The sequence below is a fragment of the Rousettus aegyptiacus genome, unplaced genomic scaffold, assembly GCF_014176215.1.
Source record: "Rousettus aegyptiacus isolate mRouAeg1 unplaced genomic scaffold, mRouAeg1.p scaffold_m13_p_14, whole genome shotgun sequence".
NCBI lineage: Eukaryota > Metazoa > Chordata > Mammalia > Chiroptera > Pteropodidae > Rousettus > Rousettus aegyptiacus.
Genome location: NW_023416289.1, coordinates 26,383,446 through 26,405,964, shown reverse-complemented (window position 1 = coordinate 26,405,964; position 22,519 = coordinate 26,383,446). Strand labels below are relative to the sequence as shown.

General features: G+C 45.3%; 1 protein-coding gene across 1 annotated transcript; it reads right to left on the bottom strand.

Moving 5' to 3' along the window:
* Nucleotides 1-928: 928 nt before the first annotated feature.
* Nucleotides 929-16,555, bottom strand: MLYCD (malonyl-CoA decarboxylase). Its single transcript, XM_016165934.2, has 5 exons — nucleotides 15,969-16,555; nucleotides 8,448-8,560; nucleotides 7,292-7,448; nucleotides 4,222-4,371; nucleotides 929-2,162 (listed from the first exon to the last, which is right to left on the bottom strand). The coding sequence occupies exons 1-5, from the start codon at nucleotides 16,506-16,508 to the stop codon at nucleotides 1,629-1,631; spliced, it is 1,494 nt and encodes a 497-aa protein (XP_016021420.2). The 5' UTR covers nucleotides 16,509-16,555; the 3' UTR covers nucleotides 929-1,628.
* Nucleotides 16,556-22,519: the final 5,964 nt, after the last annotated feature.

Sequence of the window (22,519 nt, the reverse complement as noted above, 5' to 3'; positions counted from 1 at the left end):
TGAAAATTGGAGATCAAGGTGCCAGCACAGCTGGGTGAGGGCTCTCCCCATGTTACAGACTTCTCATTGTGTCTTCACATGACGGAAGGAGGGAGGGAGCTCTGTGGGGTCTGTCTTATAAGGGCACTAATCCCACCTATGAGAGTTCCACCCTCATGACCTCGTGACCGCCCAAAGTTCCCACCTATTAATAGCATCACCTTTGAGGGTTAGGATTTCAATATGTAAATTCCGAGGAGACGCAAACATCTGGACCACAGCACCAGCCACATCCACTCTTCTCTAGGGCATGCCAGCCATAGAGCAGTTGCTTTTGGAGCCTGCCTGGGAGGTGGTGACTAGCACGAGTGGGGGCCCTGGCACAGCAGTCGGGTAACAGACACCAGAAAACCTGGGACACTGGCAGTCCCCACCACTCGACATGAGGAATTCTGTCCTTAAAAGAGAGCCTAACCGGGTGCTGTGACTGCTGACCATGGGCCGGTAAGTAACTCTGGAGCCACGGGCTTTCGGAATGAGCTCAGAGCGTTGCAGAAGAGCATGAGACCTCTTCCGCCAGGATTCGGGAAAAGCAGAAGCCCTAGTAGTGACCGCCATGCTGACTGTTATCAGGCAACAAGTCACATGCAGAAGACAACAGAGAAGGACCAGAGGACAGTCTGGAAGATAAAAAGCAAGGAAGGCAAGGCGACCTGTCTGCCTGAGAACAGCGCGAACATGGCGAGCAGACAGAGAGACTCGCCCTCCCCACCCCCAACCGCAGCGCCGCTTCTCCCGTCGCCTCAGGCCCATGCCTCGTGCCTGGGCCCCCTTCACGGAGCCCCCGAACACGCCAACAGGCTGGCTGGGCACCAAAGGCGCAGCTGACATTTCAGAGCTGATTCCAGCGTACAGGGCTTCAGATCTCGAAGACGACCACCACACGATCTTAAATAACCATGATTTTAATGCTTTACAGAACAAACTTGTTCTTTACTGTTATGTTCATTATGAACTTGAATCACTGAAAATTTAAAGTCTATAATCATATTGAAGCCCTAAGGAGCAACGCCTTTTGTGTTCAGTGATTTAACTTAGTAAACTCTGTGCAAAATCGTGAACCTTTTCATACATTTGTGATCTCTGAAACACAACTAGTAAAATGTAGTATAAGCCTCTATCCCTCTGCAATGAGTAGAGAGCGATGGCTAAAGCCATCATCACTAGCTTATGTTCTAAGCGCAAAGGAAAATCTGTTCTCACCTGGGCCATCTGCCCAGGTCCTCATGAGGCTGTCTGGTCCACCTGGCACGGCAGCCAGCAGAGGCTCCAGGGCTTGCTGAAGATGGAGGTGCCATGGCACCAACTGTGGGCAGGAAGCCAGGCCAAAGGCAATGACACACTCTCCTGGAGAGAGCACGGCATCCCCACCCAGCCGTGTCCAGCTTTACCCAGAGTGCCTTGCACTCAGGTATTGTACCTTTACTCCTGCAGTGAAAGTCAAGGCCCCGCTTCCCAGTGTGACCCTTCTGCAGGACAGAGGACACAGTGAAACTTCACTTTACTAAAAAAGCTCCTTTTGATACATAACCCCGGCTCTTCCAGAAAATCATCCTTTTCTGAGCCGGGACATCTGCTTCAGGAAAGGTTTAGAGTTTGCTGTTCTTCTGAAACTGGGCCACCAGGCTGAGGACCTGCTCGGAAGCTTTGATGTTCTTTGAGTTGAGGTAGTTGGTGCTGTTGGTGGCCGTTTCCTCCAGGAAGTACCGGTAGTTGACCATCAGGCCACACGAGCCAGTGATGCCCTTGAGGCTGACATCGGCCATCCAGTTGATGCGCCACATCACGGCCCCATTTTGCAGGTGGAAGTTTGCCACGGGGTTCAGGGCGTAGCCCCGGTGCTTCTCTCCGTACAGGTACCAGGCACAGAGCCTCATCAGGGGGGCCTGCAGCACCCTGACCAGCGTTTCAGACTTCGCCCATTCATTGCTGCTGAGAATGACCTTGAGGGTCTCATTAATGGGACCGCCTGTGACCTCTGAGATTTCTTTGCTTTCAGAATCTGTGAATAGTTCATTCCTTCCGTGCTCCTTTGCTTGCGAGTTCAGGAGCCCCAGAAGCCATTTGGTGAATCCAGGTATAGGAGACAGGCTTGAAAATGTCCCAAGGTGAGGAAACTCTACCTGTAAGGCATGGTTGGGGCGGGGAAAGGAAGGTGGAAAAAAACACACACACAAAGAAAGTTCAGCAGGTGTGTCACCTTACAGAAACACCTCTCCATTTATCTATCACTTCTGCATCATTAGCCTCTGTATGCTACTGTATAGTTTACAAAATGATATCTGATGTACACTGATTTTCTTCTTCCAAGGACTATTTAGGAAGCATTTGATGTGTGCCAGGCCCTGGAGGCCATCTTGAATCCCCAAGGCAAGCCTTTATGGTGGGGTCTCTGTCTGCGCCATTGATTATGGTAGCAAAGTTGGGAGACTTGCCTGAAATCAGAGCTGGGCTGCTGCGAAGTGGGACTTGGTATGCGGTCTTCTGACTACAGATCTTGTCTTGCTGGCATACCATGCCCCTCCCATGGACTTTTTTTGCAGCCAGAGAATCTAGTTCATTATTTGACACTCAAGTACCCAATGACTGCTGAATGAAATAACTGCCCAGCTACACCACAGTGGATGCAAAGGATGGGGTAGAAGGGGGAGGCGGTGGGTCTTTCTCCATATCGGACAATACGGATCAGTCATTACTGTTCCAAGTACACAGAGATCTCAATGATCATTTAAAAAATCCAGTGTTTTCTGATGATAAATGTAATCCACCATACTTAACTACTCTAAGATAGCTACTCTGAATAGTCTGATAAAGTACAACTCCTTCTGACCTTTCTCTAGGCAATTTTTACATGGGTGGGACATTTATTTTAATACTGCTTTATGAAGTTATATCATGAGCTTTTCTCGTTATCATTAAAATTCAAAAACATAACTTTAACAACAGAATAATATCAAAAGATGAGATGATACCATGATTTCCCTAACTACATTCTCTTCGTTGGGCATTTAAAGTGGATCTCAGTGTTTGCTTTTATAGACCCCATAAATACTTTTGTGCAGGAGAGGACTGGACTATGCTTCCTTCAAGATTCTGATGGCTTTCTGGCTCGCGGCTAGTGGCAGATGAGCGGCCAACTGTCAGGATGCTACTGGGCTGACAGGCCAACTCTGATTCAGAAACAGAACCTACGGGTATGTTACCCAGAACCCTGGATTCTGCTCTCCTTTGATCGCCCATCTTACCCTTGTAGTCCCTTCCTCCTGCCCCTTTCATTTACATCTTCAGCAAAGAAGGAAATAGGAAACCGATATTAATTAGATGTGGCTTCTTATCACCTCTGGGGAAAAGTGGCAGAGTGTGATCCTAATGAAGGTGATATCCAGCTGAATCCCGAGTTCTCAAATTTGAAAATGATTATGAATTTAATATGAAGCAGGTAAATATTTTAATTCCATTCTGTCATTCTCTAAGGAAGAACTTCTGCCACAGCTGTGTTGAAAACACCCAAAGCAGAGACCACCACTCTCAGAGCCAATTATTAACAAACTAATTATTTTACCTCAGAATTTGATTCTACTCTTCGTTTACTCGAGCCCCTTATGAGATAGTTTTAAAAAGCCTACACCCAGAGTGAGCCTGAACATTGCTGTTGTAGGATCGTTAAAGTGTTCTTCCCAGGGCAAAAAAGAGAAGGAATATATATATAAAAGCCAGTCTTTTTCAAGCTGCTGGGTCTAACCTCGACATTCCCTCGAGTGATGGGAAAGCCCAAGGTGAAGAAGTGTCAGGGGCCAGAGGCCTGGAGCGTGGAGGGGAGGGTGGGTGGGGGACAATCGGGTGTGGCTAGAATGACCACAAAATGTGTCATTCGAATAGGGACACGTGAGAGTGAAAGGTGGCACTCCTCCTAATTGGGCTGCAACGATGCATGCAAGTTACAACCACAGGAGCTGATGCTCTCAGATCACGTCTGCATTAGCGGCCGACTCTTTCCAGCCCTCGAGCGGCTGCAGGGTTCCTGGGGAGTGCCCCTGGCACTTTTCTGCCCCCTCCTCCCTCCCCGTGGGTCCTGTCTTCACCTCTTGCCCATCACCGATCCTAAGGCCTGGGGCCCGACCACCCCGCAGCAAGGTAAGAGGGGGCTCTGCCACACCAGTCCTGGGACGGTGCCCCGCTCACCTGCAGCTCCTTCACCACTCGCTTTATGAGAAAGGTCCCCAGCTCCACCCCCTGCAGTCCTTGCTGCGTCAGACTGATGGAATAGAAGATGGCGGCGGCGATTTTGTTCTTCTCCTCCGTTTCCGACGGAGGACACTCCTTCACTATCGCCTGGAAAACATGAACGACAGCGGTGAGTGGGCTTGAACCCGCTCGCGCTCAGCATCTCACTTCACTTCAGGGCATGAGAAATCCTCACAGGACGGGAGCTGACAGAGACCTCGGTGTCCCCACTATTCGAGGACTGGGCCATGAAGAGTAAGCGCGGTCTGTTCCGTTCTGAAACCGCTCTGAAGGTGGCCACTGCGCACCTTCCCTGGGTTGCTCGCTCAGTGCTCCATCTCTTCGAAATTCCTGTGCAAACTCTGTTGAATAGCAATTTATGTCCCTTTTGTCTTTTTCAGGCTTTTGTGCACACGGAAACTTGATTAATCTCCTCCCCAGAGATAACGTGAGGCTCTGTCGTCTAGGCCACGTGGTGACACGGCTCCACTTTCTGTAGCTTTCCTGTCAAGGCCTTTTCTCTGAACTGTAGTGTTTTAGATTTCTCAATGGGCTAGTGAGTCCTGTATAATTTTTCTTTTAGGAAATTTACCTTTTCCTGACTTTTCCATGCACCTTTTGGATTTTGTGTCCCATTCTTGTTTTTCCTCAGTGAAAACACACATCCACACAGATACACACACAAAGCAACCTACAATAAGACTGGTACTGGCGAGTCCCTTAGACACGTCTGATTTTATTAGTGCTGAGTTTTGACTGCGGGAGTTTCTGAACCTTAATACTCTGTGGGTCACTTGACAACAGTGGATTAGCAGGCGGCTGCCTTTCAGTTCGCTTTGATGCAGGCACGCCAGCTTGCTTCTGAAGAAAACATCTAAACTCCTCTAACTTCCACCAGCTACGTTTGATTCTTAAAGTTGGGATGTTTGGCCCACAGCCATGAAGGGGTCTGGGAGTCCACACACTTTCTGAAATTGTGTATGGGATGTGCGCGTCTGCACATATCCCTCTGGGGACAATGTCCTCAGCTTTCATCCCCTGCAGATAGATACTTAAAGGGTCTCTTCTGTGACTCCCCAAAAGTTAAGAACTGCTGCTATAGCAAAGTGGCGCAGATGGTGAAGCAGGCTGTGCCGCGTCCTGGGGGCCAGGCCAGGCCGTCTCTCCTACACCTGTGCTCTGGAGGAAGACCCTCGTGTCAGAGGACAGAGCTCATTTCCAATCATTCTTCGTCTCCATCTTGGTGAATTACGTCTTGTTTTTTTTAAGAAGTCTGCAGGTTACTCTGCGGTTTCTTATTCAAAAATCTCCAGCAAATCTTTTTTTAAAGTTTTCAAAATAGAAACAGATCTTTCTTTGGTTATGCAAATGAGATAGATGCGTAATGTCAAAGAGGCAAAAAATAAATGCACAAAGAAGAAATCGCAAATTACTCTGAAAGCTGACACCGAATCCTGCTGCTAATCTTTTGATGACACCTTTCTAGGTCTGTCTCATTGGCTATCAGTCCATATACGCTTAAATACAGCACACACGAAACTGTGTACACCTGCTGTCTCTCACAGGCCCGGTGCTCAGTTCTCCACACTGGGAAGGCAGCTGCCCTCAGGGCCAGGATGTGGGCTGGGCTGGAATCCCAGTCTCACCCGTACTAATTCTACCACTGTGGGCAAACCACTGAAGTTTCCCATAGCCTCAGTTTTCTTATGTCTAAATGAAGACAATCATGCTACTAATACCACCTACCACACAGGGTAGGCTGTGGCAGTAATATGTGGAATACGCTTTGTGGCCAATGGGCACGATTCATATTATTCATGCTATAAATAAGATCACACCATACATGCTATTCTGTAACCTGGTTTTTCATGCAATAGTATCTCAAGGTTGGCTTTCCATGTCAAAAACATAAAACTAAATCAATACTTAAATACATTCGCAGAACTCCAATGCACGTGAGGATGTACCGGGTGTGTATGCCGTCATTTTCTTAATGCCTCTGACGGGCAGTTAGGTTATCATGTCCAACCTTTCGAAACTGTAGATAACGCTGCAACGAGCATCTGCCTGCACGCTGAGGTCTGAGCCTCTCTCTAGGATAAATTCCTGAGTGAAATTTTTAGGTCGAAGGAATGCACGTTTTATATTTTAATTGGTATCACCAAACTGTCCTCGGGGAGGTAGTAATAACTTCTAGTGCGAGAGCACGTTGGCTCCTTCAAACACAAAGATCGTATGGGATTTCTCCCTGGTGATTAAGGACATCTGCTCATTTGCTTTCTTGATTTCTCCACCCCAGGAAGGCCACTCAGTGTGCCCATCCTATGACCTCTTATCATCTCTCCAGCTTCTGAACAGGCCATCCCCATCCCAAAGCCCTTGCCCACTGTGGCCTCCTGAGCAAATCCACGGTGACCCAGGTGTCTCCGCCTCCCCTCGCCTGTCTTTCTCATCACTGAGATCTGTTCTCCTAGCCCCACTCCCTGCATTGGTCCTTCTCCCCGCTTCGTGCCTGCAGGAATGTTTCAAACATTCTCGCCAGCTCCTGAAGGAGAAAGCAGCTGGCCGCAGGCAGGGCCTATCAAACGCGGCTCCCGTGACCTCCACTCACCGGGCAGAGCTCTACGCCTGTATCAGGCATGCAGCACAAGTCTATTTTTCAATCACATGTCTTTTTAAACTACCCATAGCTACTTAACATATGCTTAAAAGTTGAACCGTGTGCCTTTCCATCTCTTTTCCCCTTGCAACTCTTTTCTGCCTCACAAAAATATTCTGTAATACACGTCAATCATGTCTCGGTTCAAAGTCGACAGACCCAGATGAACGCTCTCCTCATTTCATAGCTGTCTACATACTACACGTCTATATTCTGTAGCTACAAATTTGGAGATTTTATCTAGCCAATTCGAAAATCCACAAAAGTCTAAAGCAATTTGTTTTTGAAAAGGGGATAAAACTAAGTTTAAAAAACTTAAGGGACTCTGTAGAATGCCTACTTTGTTGTGAATGGACTGTCCGCAGGTACCTGAATGTTGCTGGAGATGTCACCGGTCAGTGCCACATGCAAAACCACGAGGGGCTCCTCGGGGGTTGAACAGTGAGAAAAAAAGTAACATCTCCTGTAAGGGCCGACACGTCGTTTCATATCCATCCAATTCTTTATAGGATGCACAGCCTCAGACCTGACGAGAACATTACAAAGAGGTAAGACAAATGTACAATTTACAAGTTAAATAACCATTGCTAATTCTCATTCATATTATTCACTCAAGTCAAATAAATCCTTTAAATATAGCTTTAATTGACTCCAGGAAAATTCAAAGAAAATCATTTTAATGTGAAACAGCACTGGCTGAAAGGAACCATAATTAATGACCACTTCACACACAAAATTGTGCTCTAATTTTTAATGCCTGGTCTTAAGACTAGTTTGTGAGGCCCTTGGGAAGCAGGTTTTAACGCAGAAACCTAACCAGATGCTTTAGCGGCGAACATTTCGTCTTTTATTTCCTTTGAATCTCTGCAGTTTGAAGTCAGTGTTGCAAACACACGTCTCCCGGTTCCATCTGGCTGGCAACCTCAGCCAACCACTACTTTGCTTTCGACGTGTGAAATGGCAGAAGGCACAATCAGCCCCGCGAATCTGTTACACTTCCAATTGGTAGGACATTTCCCAAACCTCAGATTCCTTAAGACATCATGGAATGTGAAGATCCTGAGGTGGAAAGAGCTTCTACTGTTTGTGAGAAAAGCCATGTCATGCTAGCCTGCATTTTTCACTGGGTCTTGGACATGCTGAAATTATGCACCAATATAGTTTATAATTTAGAGATTTTATTTAAGGGAGAAATTTTAACAACTAGATGAGATAGATGCGGTTTGGATTCCTCATGTAAATACCTGGTCCAGTGAATTCATATAGCTCTGATGATGGGGTCTGGGGAAAAAGAGGACCACGTGCTTGAAATATGAGGACACAGATGAGGCCCTGCATTTGCCCGCAGAATGATCAGTTTCTACCTGTGCCCTTTCCTCCTCCTGGATCTCAACATCACCTGCTAGAGCAGCCACAACCTATGAATACTGTGTTTGGGTTTTATTAGGCTTGGAATAAAATGTACATGTGAATGGAGATTAGCTTTCAGATAAAATACAAGGAATGTGAAAGCCTGAATACTTACTCACTGACTCTCTGAAGCACTTCACATGGAGAATGCCAGGTAACCCGTTCTAGGTTCAGAAACCCTGAAGAAAACCATTCTGACAGCATGCCTTTCAGCACTCCATTCATTTCCTGAAAAGAAGAGAAAGAGTCAGCTTTCCAATGAAAAGAGATAAAGCCCATCCCTGAATCATCTCCAACATGGTGAGTTAAAACACCAAAACATGATACCCATGGAGACTATGCAAGAGGAATCTCCAAATGGCCTTTTCTGAAATAGCTCCACTGAATTCTTATCTCAACCAAGTTAGACTGAATTCAGCTTTCCATTTAGACTTTACTACTTCAATCTGTAAGATACCTGAATGGGAGTACTGGATTTAAAGTAAGTTTCGCAAATCAAATATGTTCCAATTCATTCGCCGTAAAGAACGCAAATAAAAACATAAAGTTCATATAACAAGGAATGGTGTATCATAAAGGAAATGCTAATAATACAGGCAGCACAGAGCTCAGGTCCCCATCCCCTGAGGAACAGTTTTCAATATGCCAGAACATCATTCCTAGTTTCCTAAGAGAAGCAAGTACTGGGTCCAGGTACTGTGTTTTGTCAACTCTAAGATGCGCATTTTCATATTTTAACATCTCTAAAGTCACCTCGATGCAACTTGCAGGTTGCTTCTCTTAGGAAACAAGGAATGATGTTCTGGCATATCGAAAACTGCTCCTCAGGGGATGGGGACCAGAGCTCTGTGCTGCCTGCGTTAGCATTTTTTTTTTCTTTCATAGTGGAACATAAAAAAATAGTGTATCTGGCAATCGACTCATTTACACTTGATGAAATTGTTCTAATTCCACTTCACTTTATATCTGATCTATTTCCAAAATTATTTGACTCAACTTTACCGTCAAAAATCCACTTGACTGAAACCTTTCAAGCAAGAACAGAACAAGAGGTGCATAAGGAAAGGAGAGGAGCAGACCCATCTCAGTTTAATCTACAGCGACCACCACCGAACATGTAACAGCAGTAAGCTTCCTAATAACTAGCGTGGTGAGGAGAGGGGGCTGAATCTAGGGCCAACCAGGAGAAGACACAGACAGTCAGACCTGGATCAAACTTAATGTAAAGAAGAGCTTTTGAATCACTAGAGCTGTCCACAGGTGTCATCCTGAAAGAGTGCGAACCTCCCCATGGGAAGTGATCAAGCACGGGGTCGAGAAGGACTTGGTGGAGCTGTTTTAAAAAGAATCTAGGTGTCCGGTAGGCAGTTGGATCAGATGACCTTTGCAAGTCCTTCTAATCCTTTATTGATTCCATATCTAGTCTCTTTCACTTGGCCCTAAGCTCTGTAAGGGCGGAGGTCATTTCTGATTCATTCCTCTGGTTCCCAGAGCGTTCTTCAGGGTCTTCCATGTGGAAGATGGTTAACAGATTGTTATCAAATGAAAAAAAGAAAAAAAGCTGAAGAATGGTGATTAGTAAGTAGCAGGAAAGGAGGATAAAAGATGTCATTTGCTAGGCAACACAGAATGGGTCCTTATAAAACTCTATTTACTACATTTGACTACAATGGTTCAATGGTACTTGAGGTCCTCACATCCTTTTGAGTATGTGCTAAGAATCAGAGACCCTTGCCCCAGAAACATGCAAACACATTAATTAAATTTTGCATACAATTTCCTGGGTTCATAGACCTTTGAAACTCATCTATGAGTCATCCCCAGGGGTTCATGGACCCCAGATTAGGAACCTCTGCTCCGAATGGTTAGAAATGAAGCAGCCGAGTTCCATGTAAGATGTACTGACATCTCTATTATATTCACAATAGAAAAAAGCTGCAACTATCTAGTTTCAGTATTAATTCAGTATTAATTATGAAAGAAATGGTTTGGCTGATGAAAGCTGCCTGTCCAAAAGCCTCTTCATTCTATTTTGGGCTATTGACAGCTATAAAATGTGACACTGGTACACGAGAACTGGGAACTAGGTTAAAGGTTACAAGTCTCTCCTGCTTAGTTCTAATACGATGACAGCTGTTCGGGCTGGAATTAACTACCCTATGCAGCAAGGCTACCGGATCACAGAGAACAGGAGGGAAAGAAATCACTTATGCTTTCTGCTCATTAATTTTGCAATCACTTATCCACAGTCTGAGACTCATACAACTGCTGGGAATACTGTGATAATGCCAAAGTCGTGTCAGGTCTCATTCTTTCTGTACTGCTAATTCCAGTTATCCTGGATGACGCCGTTCAGAAGGTCAGTCAACTCTATCTTTCAGGAGAGAAAACGCCGTCTTCTATGCTCTCTTCTGAATGGGAAATGAAGATCTCCCCATTTTTGGGATGTGAAGAAGAGTTACTTTTCATTGTTCAGAAGCCCTGAGCTGGGGAAGGGAGCTGAAAGCGATCGGAGAGGGTCACGGTGCTGAAGCTACGACATTTTAGGCACTATTCCAACTCGTGCAAGCTGCTGACCCCCAGAACATATCTACGAATATGTTCTTTTTCGGTCTAGCTAAGCACAGAATTTAGTAGAACCGACAAGGCCCACTATACTAACTTAGAAGCAAGTCAAACTGCCAAAAGAAGTTGTACCACTGTGTAGCCAGCCAACTGGGCACTGTGACGGTGGGGACGCTGACGAGGTCTGGCGCACGTTTAGTTCCTTCTCTCGTGTCCTACCTATGCATCTGTTAAGGCCTGCACACCTCTCATTTCACCGAAATGTCTACCTTTAAATTGCTCATCAAAACCCCCTCCCATTTTCTATGTCAACTTCCCTCTAGTGCCCATACATTGCTCAGACCTTCTGCTATAATGAGTTCAGTTCAATCTCACTGGGGATTTTATCTGTAAGAAACCTAACTCTTCAACCCAAATGGGCCTTTGGGAATGTCTCTGGAGAAAATCGAAAGCCTATAAACCACACACACGGAAAGCACCCCCTTCACACAAATAATCGCCCCCACATATACACACCCACACAGGAGGCGTCGACACACAGCATCCGCATACCAGATCTGCTATCTCAAAAAACACAACACAGATATTTGACCTTTGCCAGGTTGTAGAAATTTTCTTCAAGGTAGCACTTGTATCTTCCCAGCAGAGTCTTGAAATTGCTCCTGAATTTCAAATCCTTAAAAGGATTAAGAATCCTCACGGGAGAGAAAAGAAACCCTGTCTGATATAAAATATCCAAGGAAAGAAATACACTCCCTCTCGGTTCCCTCGCCTTTGGCCTTCATGCTGGGCTACATTTGAAATGGAAGTGTCAGTCTTCCGATTCTTCCCATATTTCTGATAATCACAACTCTTGGTCAGAGACCAATGTCTTGACAAACTGTGCCCCATTTGTAAACTGGATTTTTAGTAAAGCTCCCTCAGGTATTTCTTAGAGAGAAGCAGGCCGACCTTGAGCAAACCGACCACCAGCTGACTCTTTCACCTCAGTGCAGTGCCAGTTGGCTCAGGGAGTTAAGTGACTTGGCTAAGATCACCTAAAATCATGCCTTTAACCAGTGGATGGCAAAGACAGGAAGGGAACTGGCCTCTGCTCTCCCCATCCAGTGCTGCTTCCACCACACCCACTGTCCCGCAAGTCACTGAATCAGCATCCTTTTTGGCCTCACATTGCCGGTTATTCTAACGTGTCTCTACACCCTATAGGATCCAGTAAACAGAAGCCTGTGCTGGGCATGCAGTGAGCGAATCCATTCCATAATAATGCTTAGGCCCAAGTCAACAGCAGCTCTCCTGTAAACTAGTGCGTGTTTACTTGACTTTTATCTAGCCAGTCCGAAGGGCAGCAGGGCCCAGGTGAGTAGCATGCCCGTGTGACAGGGTACATGCTGTGTGCACACAGTAAGGCGTGCGGGCAACTGTGGAGGGAGGTCCCCAATCCCCCAGCATCACAGAGCATCATAGGCCCCTGGGGGTCTGGGACTCCTGCCCCAAAGCTTCATGTACCAAACTTCTGGTGGTTTCTAACATTAAGTTCCTAAGAGTGAAAAGTTCTAGCTGTACCACATCTTTAACTTAGATGCAAAATCCAGGATGAGGTAGAAGGGAATCAAGATGGCATTAAGTGCTTCTGGTGACAGGTTAGACTATCAGATCCCAATGACAATTTCTATGGATGAAAAAACAACCACGACAACAACAACAAAAAACTATTCACTGAATAATTTCAATGACGAGGATTTAAATTTTTTTTTTTTTAATAACTATGTAGAGCAAAGGAGAAGGGACCAGAGTTAGCCCCTAACAATTAGATGCACTAGATATAAAGGAGAACTTTTAGGCAGAGCAATGAAGAGGCACGATGAAAACTAGAAAAGGCTTCTAAACCCAATGAGTCCAAGTGCGGAGGCAAAGGTCAGGCTATTGTTATTTCTCTTTTGTTCAAAAAATAGCTTTAGTCCATGTGGCTTTTTGCCTGCAGGTATGCGACGCTTTTTCCCCTCATGTGTGTTGACAGCTTGGGTGAAAAAAAAAGGGAACACCGAACATCTGAGGACCCCGTGTTGCCGGCAGCTCTGGATTTCCCCAAGGCATGCTCCTCTCTCCCAACAAGTTTCAATGTCACAGCTTTCAACTGCCATGATGTTTCTTCTCAACTGCACACTAATTGAGAGTTTTCTCATGTGGGCAAGAGTGACGGGGTACATTCAGTAATGTGTCAGAGAATCAGCAGATTTAGAACTGGAAGGGACATTAGAAACCACCCAGGGCCCACACATACTGAAATTTGCCAAGGGCAGTCCAAATATCTGATATGCCTTTCTTGGCTGTGCAGAAAACTTCCAAGCCCTCTGGGCTCCCTTCCAGGCTCAAAACTCTGTGAGTGGAGCAGTCTGACATCAAGACAAATTGGAATGATTAGAGTGCTGATTTTGTCTTATAGCGGGGCACCCAGAAGTCTATCTTAATACTTCATTCATCATTTTCCTATGCAAGAAATTAAAGACAAGGTTCCCAGTTTTCAAGTAGCTGATCATCTAGTTTGGGGTTGGGAGGGGGAATAATATACTTCAAACACTAAATTCTGTGGTTAATGCATAAAATCCAAGTGAAGGATGCAGACAATAACATATGCCATGAGGCTCAAAACTAGGTGAGATCACTTTGAACTTGGTTAGAAAAGCTCAGTGAATGAGCTGGGGGTGGAGGCAGCTCTTACTCTACCAGGTCTCCCAAGTAGGAATCACATGGAGCGGGGGTGGGGGGGGTGGGGCGGAGGGGGAGGGGATTCAGGAACTTTGCATCCAAAAGCAGGCTTGGCCAGAGAGGACAGGTGAGAGTAATGAAGAATAAAGCTGAAATACTGTCCAGGATGGTTTGATGGTTTGGTGTGCATCAAAGGAACCAAAGGAAAAACATTAAATGTGATCCTTCTGGCACGTGAGGCTTGATGATTTTTCAACAAGGGAGTTAAGACTGATGTGTGGTTTTAGAGAGAGAAGGGCACTGGGATTACTGAGAAGATGGAAGCCTGCACGAAGTTGTGGAAAGAGCAAATGTAGTCACAAATAGAGAATACTAAAACTCCTGACTTGTTAAAACTACATAAAACAAAGCCATCAATTAACTATTTTTTTTTTAATCTTGTCCTCCATTTTATAGAAAAAGGCAAATTCAAAGAGAACAAATCCATTTTAGATCTAGTTAAATGATCAACTCAGGAGTCACTGTGTAGTGACTGTGGAGCCATCAAGTTGCTTGATGACCTTAGTTGCAACTGTCACCAGCTCTGTATTCTGGGCACAGCACTTGACCTCAACAAGCATTAATTCCCTTACCTATGGCTTGCTGAGGATGAAATAAACAAGTTCATGAAAAGCACTTACTACCCACTATGCCGGCTACCAATGCTTCCCATTCTGGAATGGAAGCTCCTGGACCAAGCAACTTTGGGGCCTAAAGCATGCCTCATATAAGATAAACACCAGATGGCTGCGTACTGGATGGGTGGATGGGTAGATGATATCATTCTGAGAGAGCTGACATTCTACCTAATTCGCCAGTCTCCTATACAGTAAGAATCAAGTTCCAGAAAGACCGTCATAGAGCACTGGTCCCTGTATGAAGAAAAAAAGCCTGTTTGGATGATAGGCTACACCCAAGTCTCCCTTGAGAGGAATCAGATGGGAAGGCATGCAGTATGTGAAACACGTATCAGATGGTTTGAGCCAGTAACATGGTCAATTCAGCATAGTAAGACTCCATGACTAATTTGGTGCTGGTGCAATGAACAACAGTGGGTTCTCAGTCTGTGAAGGTTTGCGGCCCTAGGTAACAGTATTGTAAATTGATCAGCTATCATGAGAAATCAAATCATAGCCATTATTATACTCTGAGATTAATCTTTAACTACATCCAATTTTTGTGCATCTAAGGCTAAGTAGCTAAGAAAGATAGTTTCTGACACCTCCATAACTCATATAACGTGACGGGGATATGAAGTATAGTATAAAGAACCCCAGATTTGGATCTGGGTGGATGATCCAACATATTATCTATTTGCTCTAAGTTCTTGGTTAAGTCATACCATCTCAATATATGTTTCCTTTACTGTAAAAGTGGACATGCAAATCACCTATCTAGAGTGAGGCAATAAACACTATATAACTATCGTGCCAGTGTTCTTATATAAATTAGGACATATTGTTCAACTGTTCAGTATGAAATTCTGAATGTCAGAACTTCCTGGAACTTTTAAATCAATTGTTTATTAAAAGAGTAAGTTATGGTCTCTCCATATTTAAAAACAATAGTACAAAAGGACTATATCAACTATTAGCACTCTTTCAAAAAAGTCATTATTTAAATCGAAGTATTATTCGCATCTAACATGAGCTCACCATGCTAAGCGCCTGATTACTTCGAGAAGTCAACCAAAAAATCAAGTTTCAGGGCTGAATTCTGGAAGGCAAAAGCCCTGCAGCAGAGAGGTTATGCAGCAGAGAGACGACCAGAAGGCGCCCAGCCTCCTAGACGGTGGCAACCTCATCTTCTAGTCATCTTTGTGCCGTTTCATAGGACTTCTTACAGGACGACAGCTTACACATCGTGAGTATGCATTTAATTTTTGCTGACACCATCCAGGTTTTCAGAAAGGATGCCTGATGCCCAGTTTGGTACCCACTCAAGTATATACTACATAGATGAAACTTCTCAGCTAAAACAATAAACAGGCACGGAGCGCACTAATCATGAACGAGGCGTGAGTCGCCTTTAACGGTAGGCAAGTGCCATTTCTAGTAAGCACAACATAGTAGGGACTGGAGCAAGATATGACTAGAGGGATCTAAGGATTCAGAAAGCGTCGGGAAGGGGCGGGGTTCAGGAGTGCAACTCAAGGCGAAGTGTGCAGGGCTTCAGGAAGGGAAAGCGGAGTGTTGGGGGCTTGAGCGGAAAGTGAAGATTATACAGGGAAGACTGTCAAGAGCCCGCAGACCTAGGCGCAAGGCGGGGGCGCGACCTGGGCTGTCCCCATTGCCCGCGGGTTGGAGCGGCCCGGGCGGGGCCTTACCCGGACGTGCGGCCCCTCCACCAGCTTGAGGGCCTGCGCCTCCAGCAGGTCGGCCCGCAGCTGCACCAGGAAGCGTACGCCGCCGTCCAGCTTGCTGATGTGGTGGAAGAGACCGCGGTAGCGCGGCACCAGCGCGTAGCGCAGCCGGTCCTCGGCCTGTAGCAACACGGCCGGCTCCCGCGGTTGCTGGCGCAGCTGGAGCACGCCGGCGCTTTGCTCCGCTACCTGGCCGTGGTCCACGCCGAAGCCCTGAGCCAGGCGGCCCAGCAGCTCGGCGCGCTCGGCCGCGTCGGCCAGGCCGCCGTAGAAACTCACGAAGTCCGCGCACTGGCCCTCCGCCGGAGCCGGGGTCTTCTCACGTAGCTCGTAGGCCGGCGTCGCGGGGACCGCGCGGCGAAGCAGCTCGTCCATGGCCCGCTCCAGGGCACCCACCGCCGCCTGCCTAGTCGACAGCCGGAGTCCAGGTGGTCGAAGCGGCCGCCCGGGCAGCCGCAGCGGGAGGAAGCACCGCGCCGTCAGACCTGGCCCGAAGCCTCGCATAGCTCCAGGGAACAGCTGCCTAGCAAAGGCCGCCAGCCTCGCCGCTGTGCTTCCGGCTTCCGACTTCCGGCGTGCGCCGGCCTCATTGGCCGAGGCCGGAAGACGGGCGGGGCGGAGGCCAATGAGAGGGCAGAGCGGAGGGACTGGGGCGGGGCGAGCGCGGGGCGGAGCGCGACTCGTGGCCAAGTGCGGCCAAAGGTCCCAGCACCGGGGCGGGGCAGACAGTGGCTTCATCCCCTCCCCTCCCCTGTCACTTGGCTACCCAAAGTCAACGTCTCAGCCTCGCTTCTCTTACCCGGAGACGAACTCTTCAACCTCAAGGTGCGTCAAAGTCACCTGGAGAACGCGTTAAGCATGCAGATTCCTGGGCCCTGTCCCCAGTGGATTTGAGGAGGCGCCGGAGGAGGCGCCGGAGGAATCTGCGTGCTTACGAAGTTTCGTGTTGGTAATTCTCTGGCAAGGTAATCTAAGTGCTCTCATTTCATTGTCAGGGTCTGATTATACAAGCGAGTCCCAGAGTTGCAGGTCTTCTCCGTTCTGAGCTCCGGACCCAACTTTCAGCTGCCTGCTAGAGAGCTTTTCATGGATGCCACGAACGGGGCTCTCCTGAGCATCTTGTTTCCAACAGATCCCTCCTTCTTTTGTTTTCATTCATTCATTCATTCATTCAACAGAGTATTAACCGCATGGTATATGCCAGGCCCTATATTAGGCACGGGGATAAAATAACCAGACAGACCTTACCGTATCCCATGGACTTCACAGGCTAATGAAGGAGACAAATGATAACGAAACTACAAATTGTGATAAGTGCTATAAAGAGAATAAACAGGGTGGATTGATACAATACAGGGCCAGAGTGGACTTTCCACTGGGCAGGGTCATCAGGAAAGACCTCTCTGAGGAGGTGATATTTAAGCTAAGACCAGAAGCTAGGTGTGGGTTGGAGTTTGAGGGGGAAAGCCCAGAGAAGTTGATCTATCCACTCTTCCGAGTTCAAAAGCACAATTTTTATAACCTCTGTCATGCTCTTTGTCCCAACATCTAAGTTTTATTGATTTCTATGTTAAAAAGCCTCCTGAATTCATTTCTTCTCTCTGGCCCACTGCTCCTATAGCCCATGTCACTTCTCACCAGGGCCACTGCAGTAACCTCTTTGCTTCCAGGCTTAATCCCTTCAATCTATTATCTGCATCAGCTTCAGAGTGAACTTTCTGACTTATCAATCTAACCATGACATTCACATGCCATTGTTCAAAAACCCAAATATCTTACGGTGACAGGCAGAGCTTGGCACCAACAATCCCTACTTCCCTATCTCAGCCATCTTCTGTTTCTTCCCACCTCATGTCCCTAACTCCTTGGCTTGGTGCTCCCAAACTTTTAGATTTGGGGATCTGTTTTCAAAATACCGGAAACACTGATGCATAACTGGAGGGTAAGAGAGAGAGGTGGTTATTAGTGGTGGTATGGGTGTTGTCGTTGGCTAAAATTGCACTCTGTCTGTAGTTTCCACACATGCACCTATTTCAGATAGTCTGTCCCTACAGGAGTGATATTTTTGCCATGGGTAGTGAGAGATTGGAGGGAGTTGCCAAATTTAGTGGAGGAGTCCAAAAAAAAAAAAAAAATCCAGCCAAGAGCCCACTTGTTAGAAGACTCATCTAGATACAAAGGATGAAGAAGAGCAGTAAAGATCTGGGGCCAGATGGTGGATCGTGTGCCCAGGGCAAGTGGGCTCTGGGGCAAGGGCTTTCTTGTTTGTTTGGGGATGTACAGGGCACCTGGTGGTCAGAGGGTACTAGAAGGTGGACCCTTCCCTTTCTTCGTCATACACTGGTAACTCATGTCCCACTAAAGTCCCTCTGACATCCCCCTGACATGGCTGTGAGGAGAGAGATGTGTACAGGCACTGGCTAAGCCCTATACACACCTCTAACATTAACAACACGTCACCACTTACTAAATGCCATTCACTGTAATTAGCCCTTAGATACATTATCTCATTTCATCCTCACGATAACCATATAGGGCAAGAACTGTTCTCCTATCAAGATGAACAAGGAGGCACAGAGAAATACAGGGACTTGCACAAGTGCTTGTACCTAGTAAATAGTGGTGGTGGTTTCTATATCTGAGACTGGAGTGTGGAAGGACTATTTGGACATGGGCCGGACTCACTCCAAAGTCTCTGCTCTTTCCACCCCAGGATCCTGCCTCTACTAACACAAGAATTTCTGCATTATTTAGAGTTGAGTTTATTTTTGTGCTGAGATGTTGAGGAAAATACGGAAGAGACAGGAATATAATCAATACCAAATCCCTTCCACATGGCAGATAGGTTACAGCATTTAATCCTCATGTCAACTCTTGTCAGGTAGTTGTCCCCAACTACAGATGAGGCTGAGGCTTGAGAGAGCACATGACTTACCAAGGTCATCCTGTTAGTGAGAGGCAAAGCCCAGGTTTGACCCTTGTCTACGGACTCCAAAGCTTTTCCTTTTTCTACTCTCCTGAGTTAGGTTTCTAGAAAAGTTTTCCTTCCTCAGAAGCCATACAGAAGCTCCCCAGTTCAATTCCAGTGGTGCTGGAAACCAATAGGTGGTATTTTATTATGGGGAGTGACTCAAAGGGAGGCCAGCCCTAAGAGATCAAAATTTATGAAGCTCCAGAAATTAAAATTGAATGACTAGACAAACATCAATAAAACATCACAGCAAGTCCTGAGAAAGACACAGAAGTGCTTGGGTATTCATGTGACAATGGTAGCATTCCGCATTGCCCAGGGGAAACAATGGTTAACTTAGAGAGGTTCTCAGGAAAAAGAGCAAAGTTGGGTCCAAACCTCAGACTGCACAAAGTAATTCCAGATGGTTTAAGCAATTAAGTGTTTACACAAAATGAAATTAAAGTATCAGAAGACAATAATCTCAGAGCTAGAAAGGTCTTTTGAAATATGGCACAAACCCAGAATCCTTAAAGAGAAGACTGGTCAATTCAAGTACATAAAAAATCTTAAAAGGTTCATTATCCTTTAAAAAAAATATATCAAATGACAAACACTACTTTGGAGAAATATTTGTAAGTTGTATTATATCCAAATGGCTAATTTCCCTAACATATAAAAAACTAGAAAGCAATATGGGAAAAGACTGTCTACCCAACAGAAAAATGGAGAAAGGATATGACCAGAGAGTTCTTAGAAAAGGAAATAGAAATGGATCTTAAAAACATGAAACACGTACAACTTCACTCATAATAAGAAAATGCAAATTAAAACTCCAATGGCCTATTAGTTTTTGTTTATTGGTCAAAAAGTTGGATAACGGCTGTACTTGTCAGCCTGTGGGGAAACAGGTACCCTCTTGCATTGTTGGAGTGTAACCTGGCACAACCCCATGCAGGGTGCCTTTGTAATATCTAACGACATTACAAATTGGCCCAGCAATTTTTACAGAATAATGCTCCATCTGCTGAGTGGATCAATGACAGGTTAGATCAGACCTAGGGTACTCATTCTGCAGGACCAGGAGTCAGGCACAAGAAAACAGGACAATGGGAGGGTCCCTCCAAGGAGATATAGGTAAGGGTGGAATGGCCACCTCTGATGATGACCAGGACTCAGGGTCAAAATCCTAGAGTCTCTCGGCCAAGAAGAAACAGAAAATAGAGGGGAGAGGGACTTGCTTGGAGCAGCTACATCTGCAGAGGCAAGCACAGGCCGGTAGGGCTGCATACTAATAAAAGTCATTGGGTCCGAAGTCAGCAGAGGGCCCTGGGTATGCATCCTGGACCTGCCACTTACTAGTTCAATGACCTGGAATAGGTTTCCTCACCTTGTAAAGGCTATTTCCACATCTGTGAGATATAAATGATGGCAATATCCATCTCACGGGCTTGTGAAAATTAAATGAAGCTATTTGTGTTAAGCACATGGTAAGCAGCAAAGATTCCATGACATTTTAGCTAAAGTACTGTTAAGCGTCATAAAATGAATATATTTTAAGGTGAATATATATTTGCATATGCCCAGAAAGAAGCAATATGTTGACCCAAGGCAGGATTATTTCACCATTACTCTGAGACACTGTGATTCATGTGCAGCTTCTTCCTAGAATTCTGAACTAGGTGAGGTAAGAGGCATCTGTGGATGAGAAGAGGGTGGGGTGGTGGTGGAGATGCACTCTGATGGAAAGCCATATCCCTGAGCAATTGCCAGGATGGCAAAAAATTTTTTCTTTTGAAATAATTTTCAAATAGTTATCAAGGGAGGTTCGTTTTATCCTCTAGAAAGTTGACTCTGAACTCCCCTGCAGTTTCCTCTCCGTCCCCCTTTTTACAATCCACTACATTTATGAAAGAGAATATCACAAACCAACCAGGTCCCCCACAGAGCAAATCTGTAGGAGGCATTGGGAATAGAGAGGGACTTTGTTCCACTCAGATGGAAATAATGCAGGTATCTTTTGTTCAAGGGTGAAAGTTCAAGGGTGTGTACCTGGTAGACTCTCTCTAGGTGCCAGAATTTCTATAAGTATTGCAGTATAAAAATACTGAGAGCTAGTTCTTTACAAGAACAGCTTTTGTTGGGCACGTCTGATCCCACAGGGCACAAGGAAACTACGTTTGGCTCATTCTGCAAAGACATAGACACACAAAGCATTCTGAAGGCCTGGCAGTGGCTTCTCAGCAGGCCACAGTTCCTCTGTACTAAGGAAGTGGTGACAACTTATCACCAGCTGGAGGAAGGAGCCAGTCTGGTCCAGATGGGCTCGTTTGGTGTTTGTCTTCCCTTAGAAGGGAATGTAGGTGTAAATCTTCATGCTGTTGGATTAGGTAATAGTTTTTTAAATACGACACCAAATACACAAACAACAAAGGAAAAATAGATAAACTGGATTTCATCAAAATTAAAAACTTTTATGCATCAAAGGACACTACTGAGAAAAAGAAAAGACAACCCACAAAAGGGGAGAAATATTTGCAAATCATATAACTGATAAAGATCTAGTATCCAGTATATATAAGGGATTCTTACAACTCAATGATAAAAAGAGAATCCAATTAAAACATGGGTGAAGGAATTTGAATAAACATTTCTCCAAAGAATTTATACAAATGACCATTAAGTACATGAAAAGATTCTCAACATCATTAGTCATTAGGGAAATGCAAATCAAAGCCACAATGAGAAATTACTTTAAATCCACTAGTATGGCAATAATAATAATAATTAAATATAATTTTTATAAAGGGAAATAAGTTTTGGTGAGGATGTTCAGAAACTGAAACTCTTATATACCTTGGTGGGAATGGAAAATGGTGCAGCCGTTCAGAAAATCATTTCGGCAGTACCTCAAAAAGTTAAACAGAGAGCTACCACATGACCCAGCAATTCCACTCGTAGGCACTTGAGAGTATTGTAAACATTTATTCACAGAAAAACTTGTACATGAATTTTCATAGCAGCATTATTTATAATAGCTAAGAAGTAGAAACAACCCAAATGTCCATGAACTGACGAATGGGATAAACCAAATGCTGCATGTGTATACAATGGAATATTATTCAGCCATAAAAAGCATGAAATACTGATACATATTACAACATGGATGAGCCTTGAAAACATGCCAAGTGAAAGAAGCCAGGTACAAAAGATCACATTTTGTAAAATTTCCTTTATATGAAATATCCAGAATAGGCAAATCTATAGAGACAGAAAATAGGTTGATGGCTGCCTAGCATGGGGGGGAGGAGAACTGGGAGTGACTGATAATGGCTACGGAGTTCCTTTTCAGTGATGAAAATATTCTGGAATTAGTGGTGAAAATTGTACACTATCATGAGCGTGCTAAAAACCAATGAATTGCACACTTTTACATGGCTAAAATGGTAAATTTTACGTTCTATGAATTTTATCTCAAAAAAAAAAAAAAAAAAAAGACTGCTCCAGAGGGATTAGCATCTCTCTTGCCAATCAGTAGAGAGTATCTGATTGGTTCAGCCTGGAT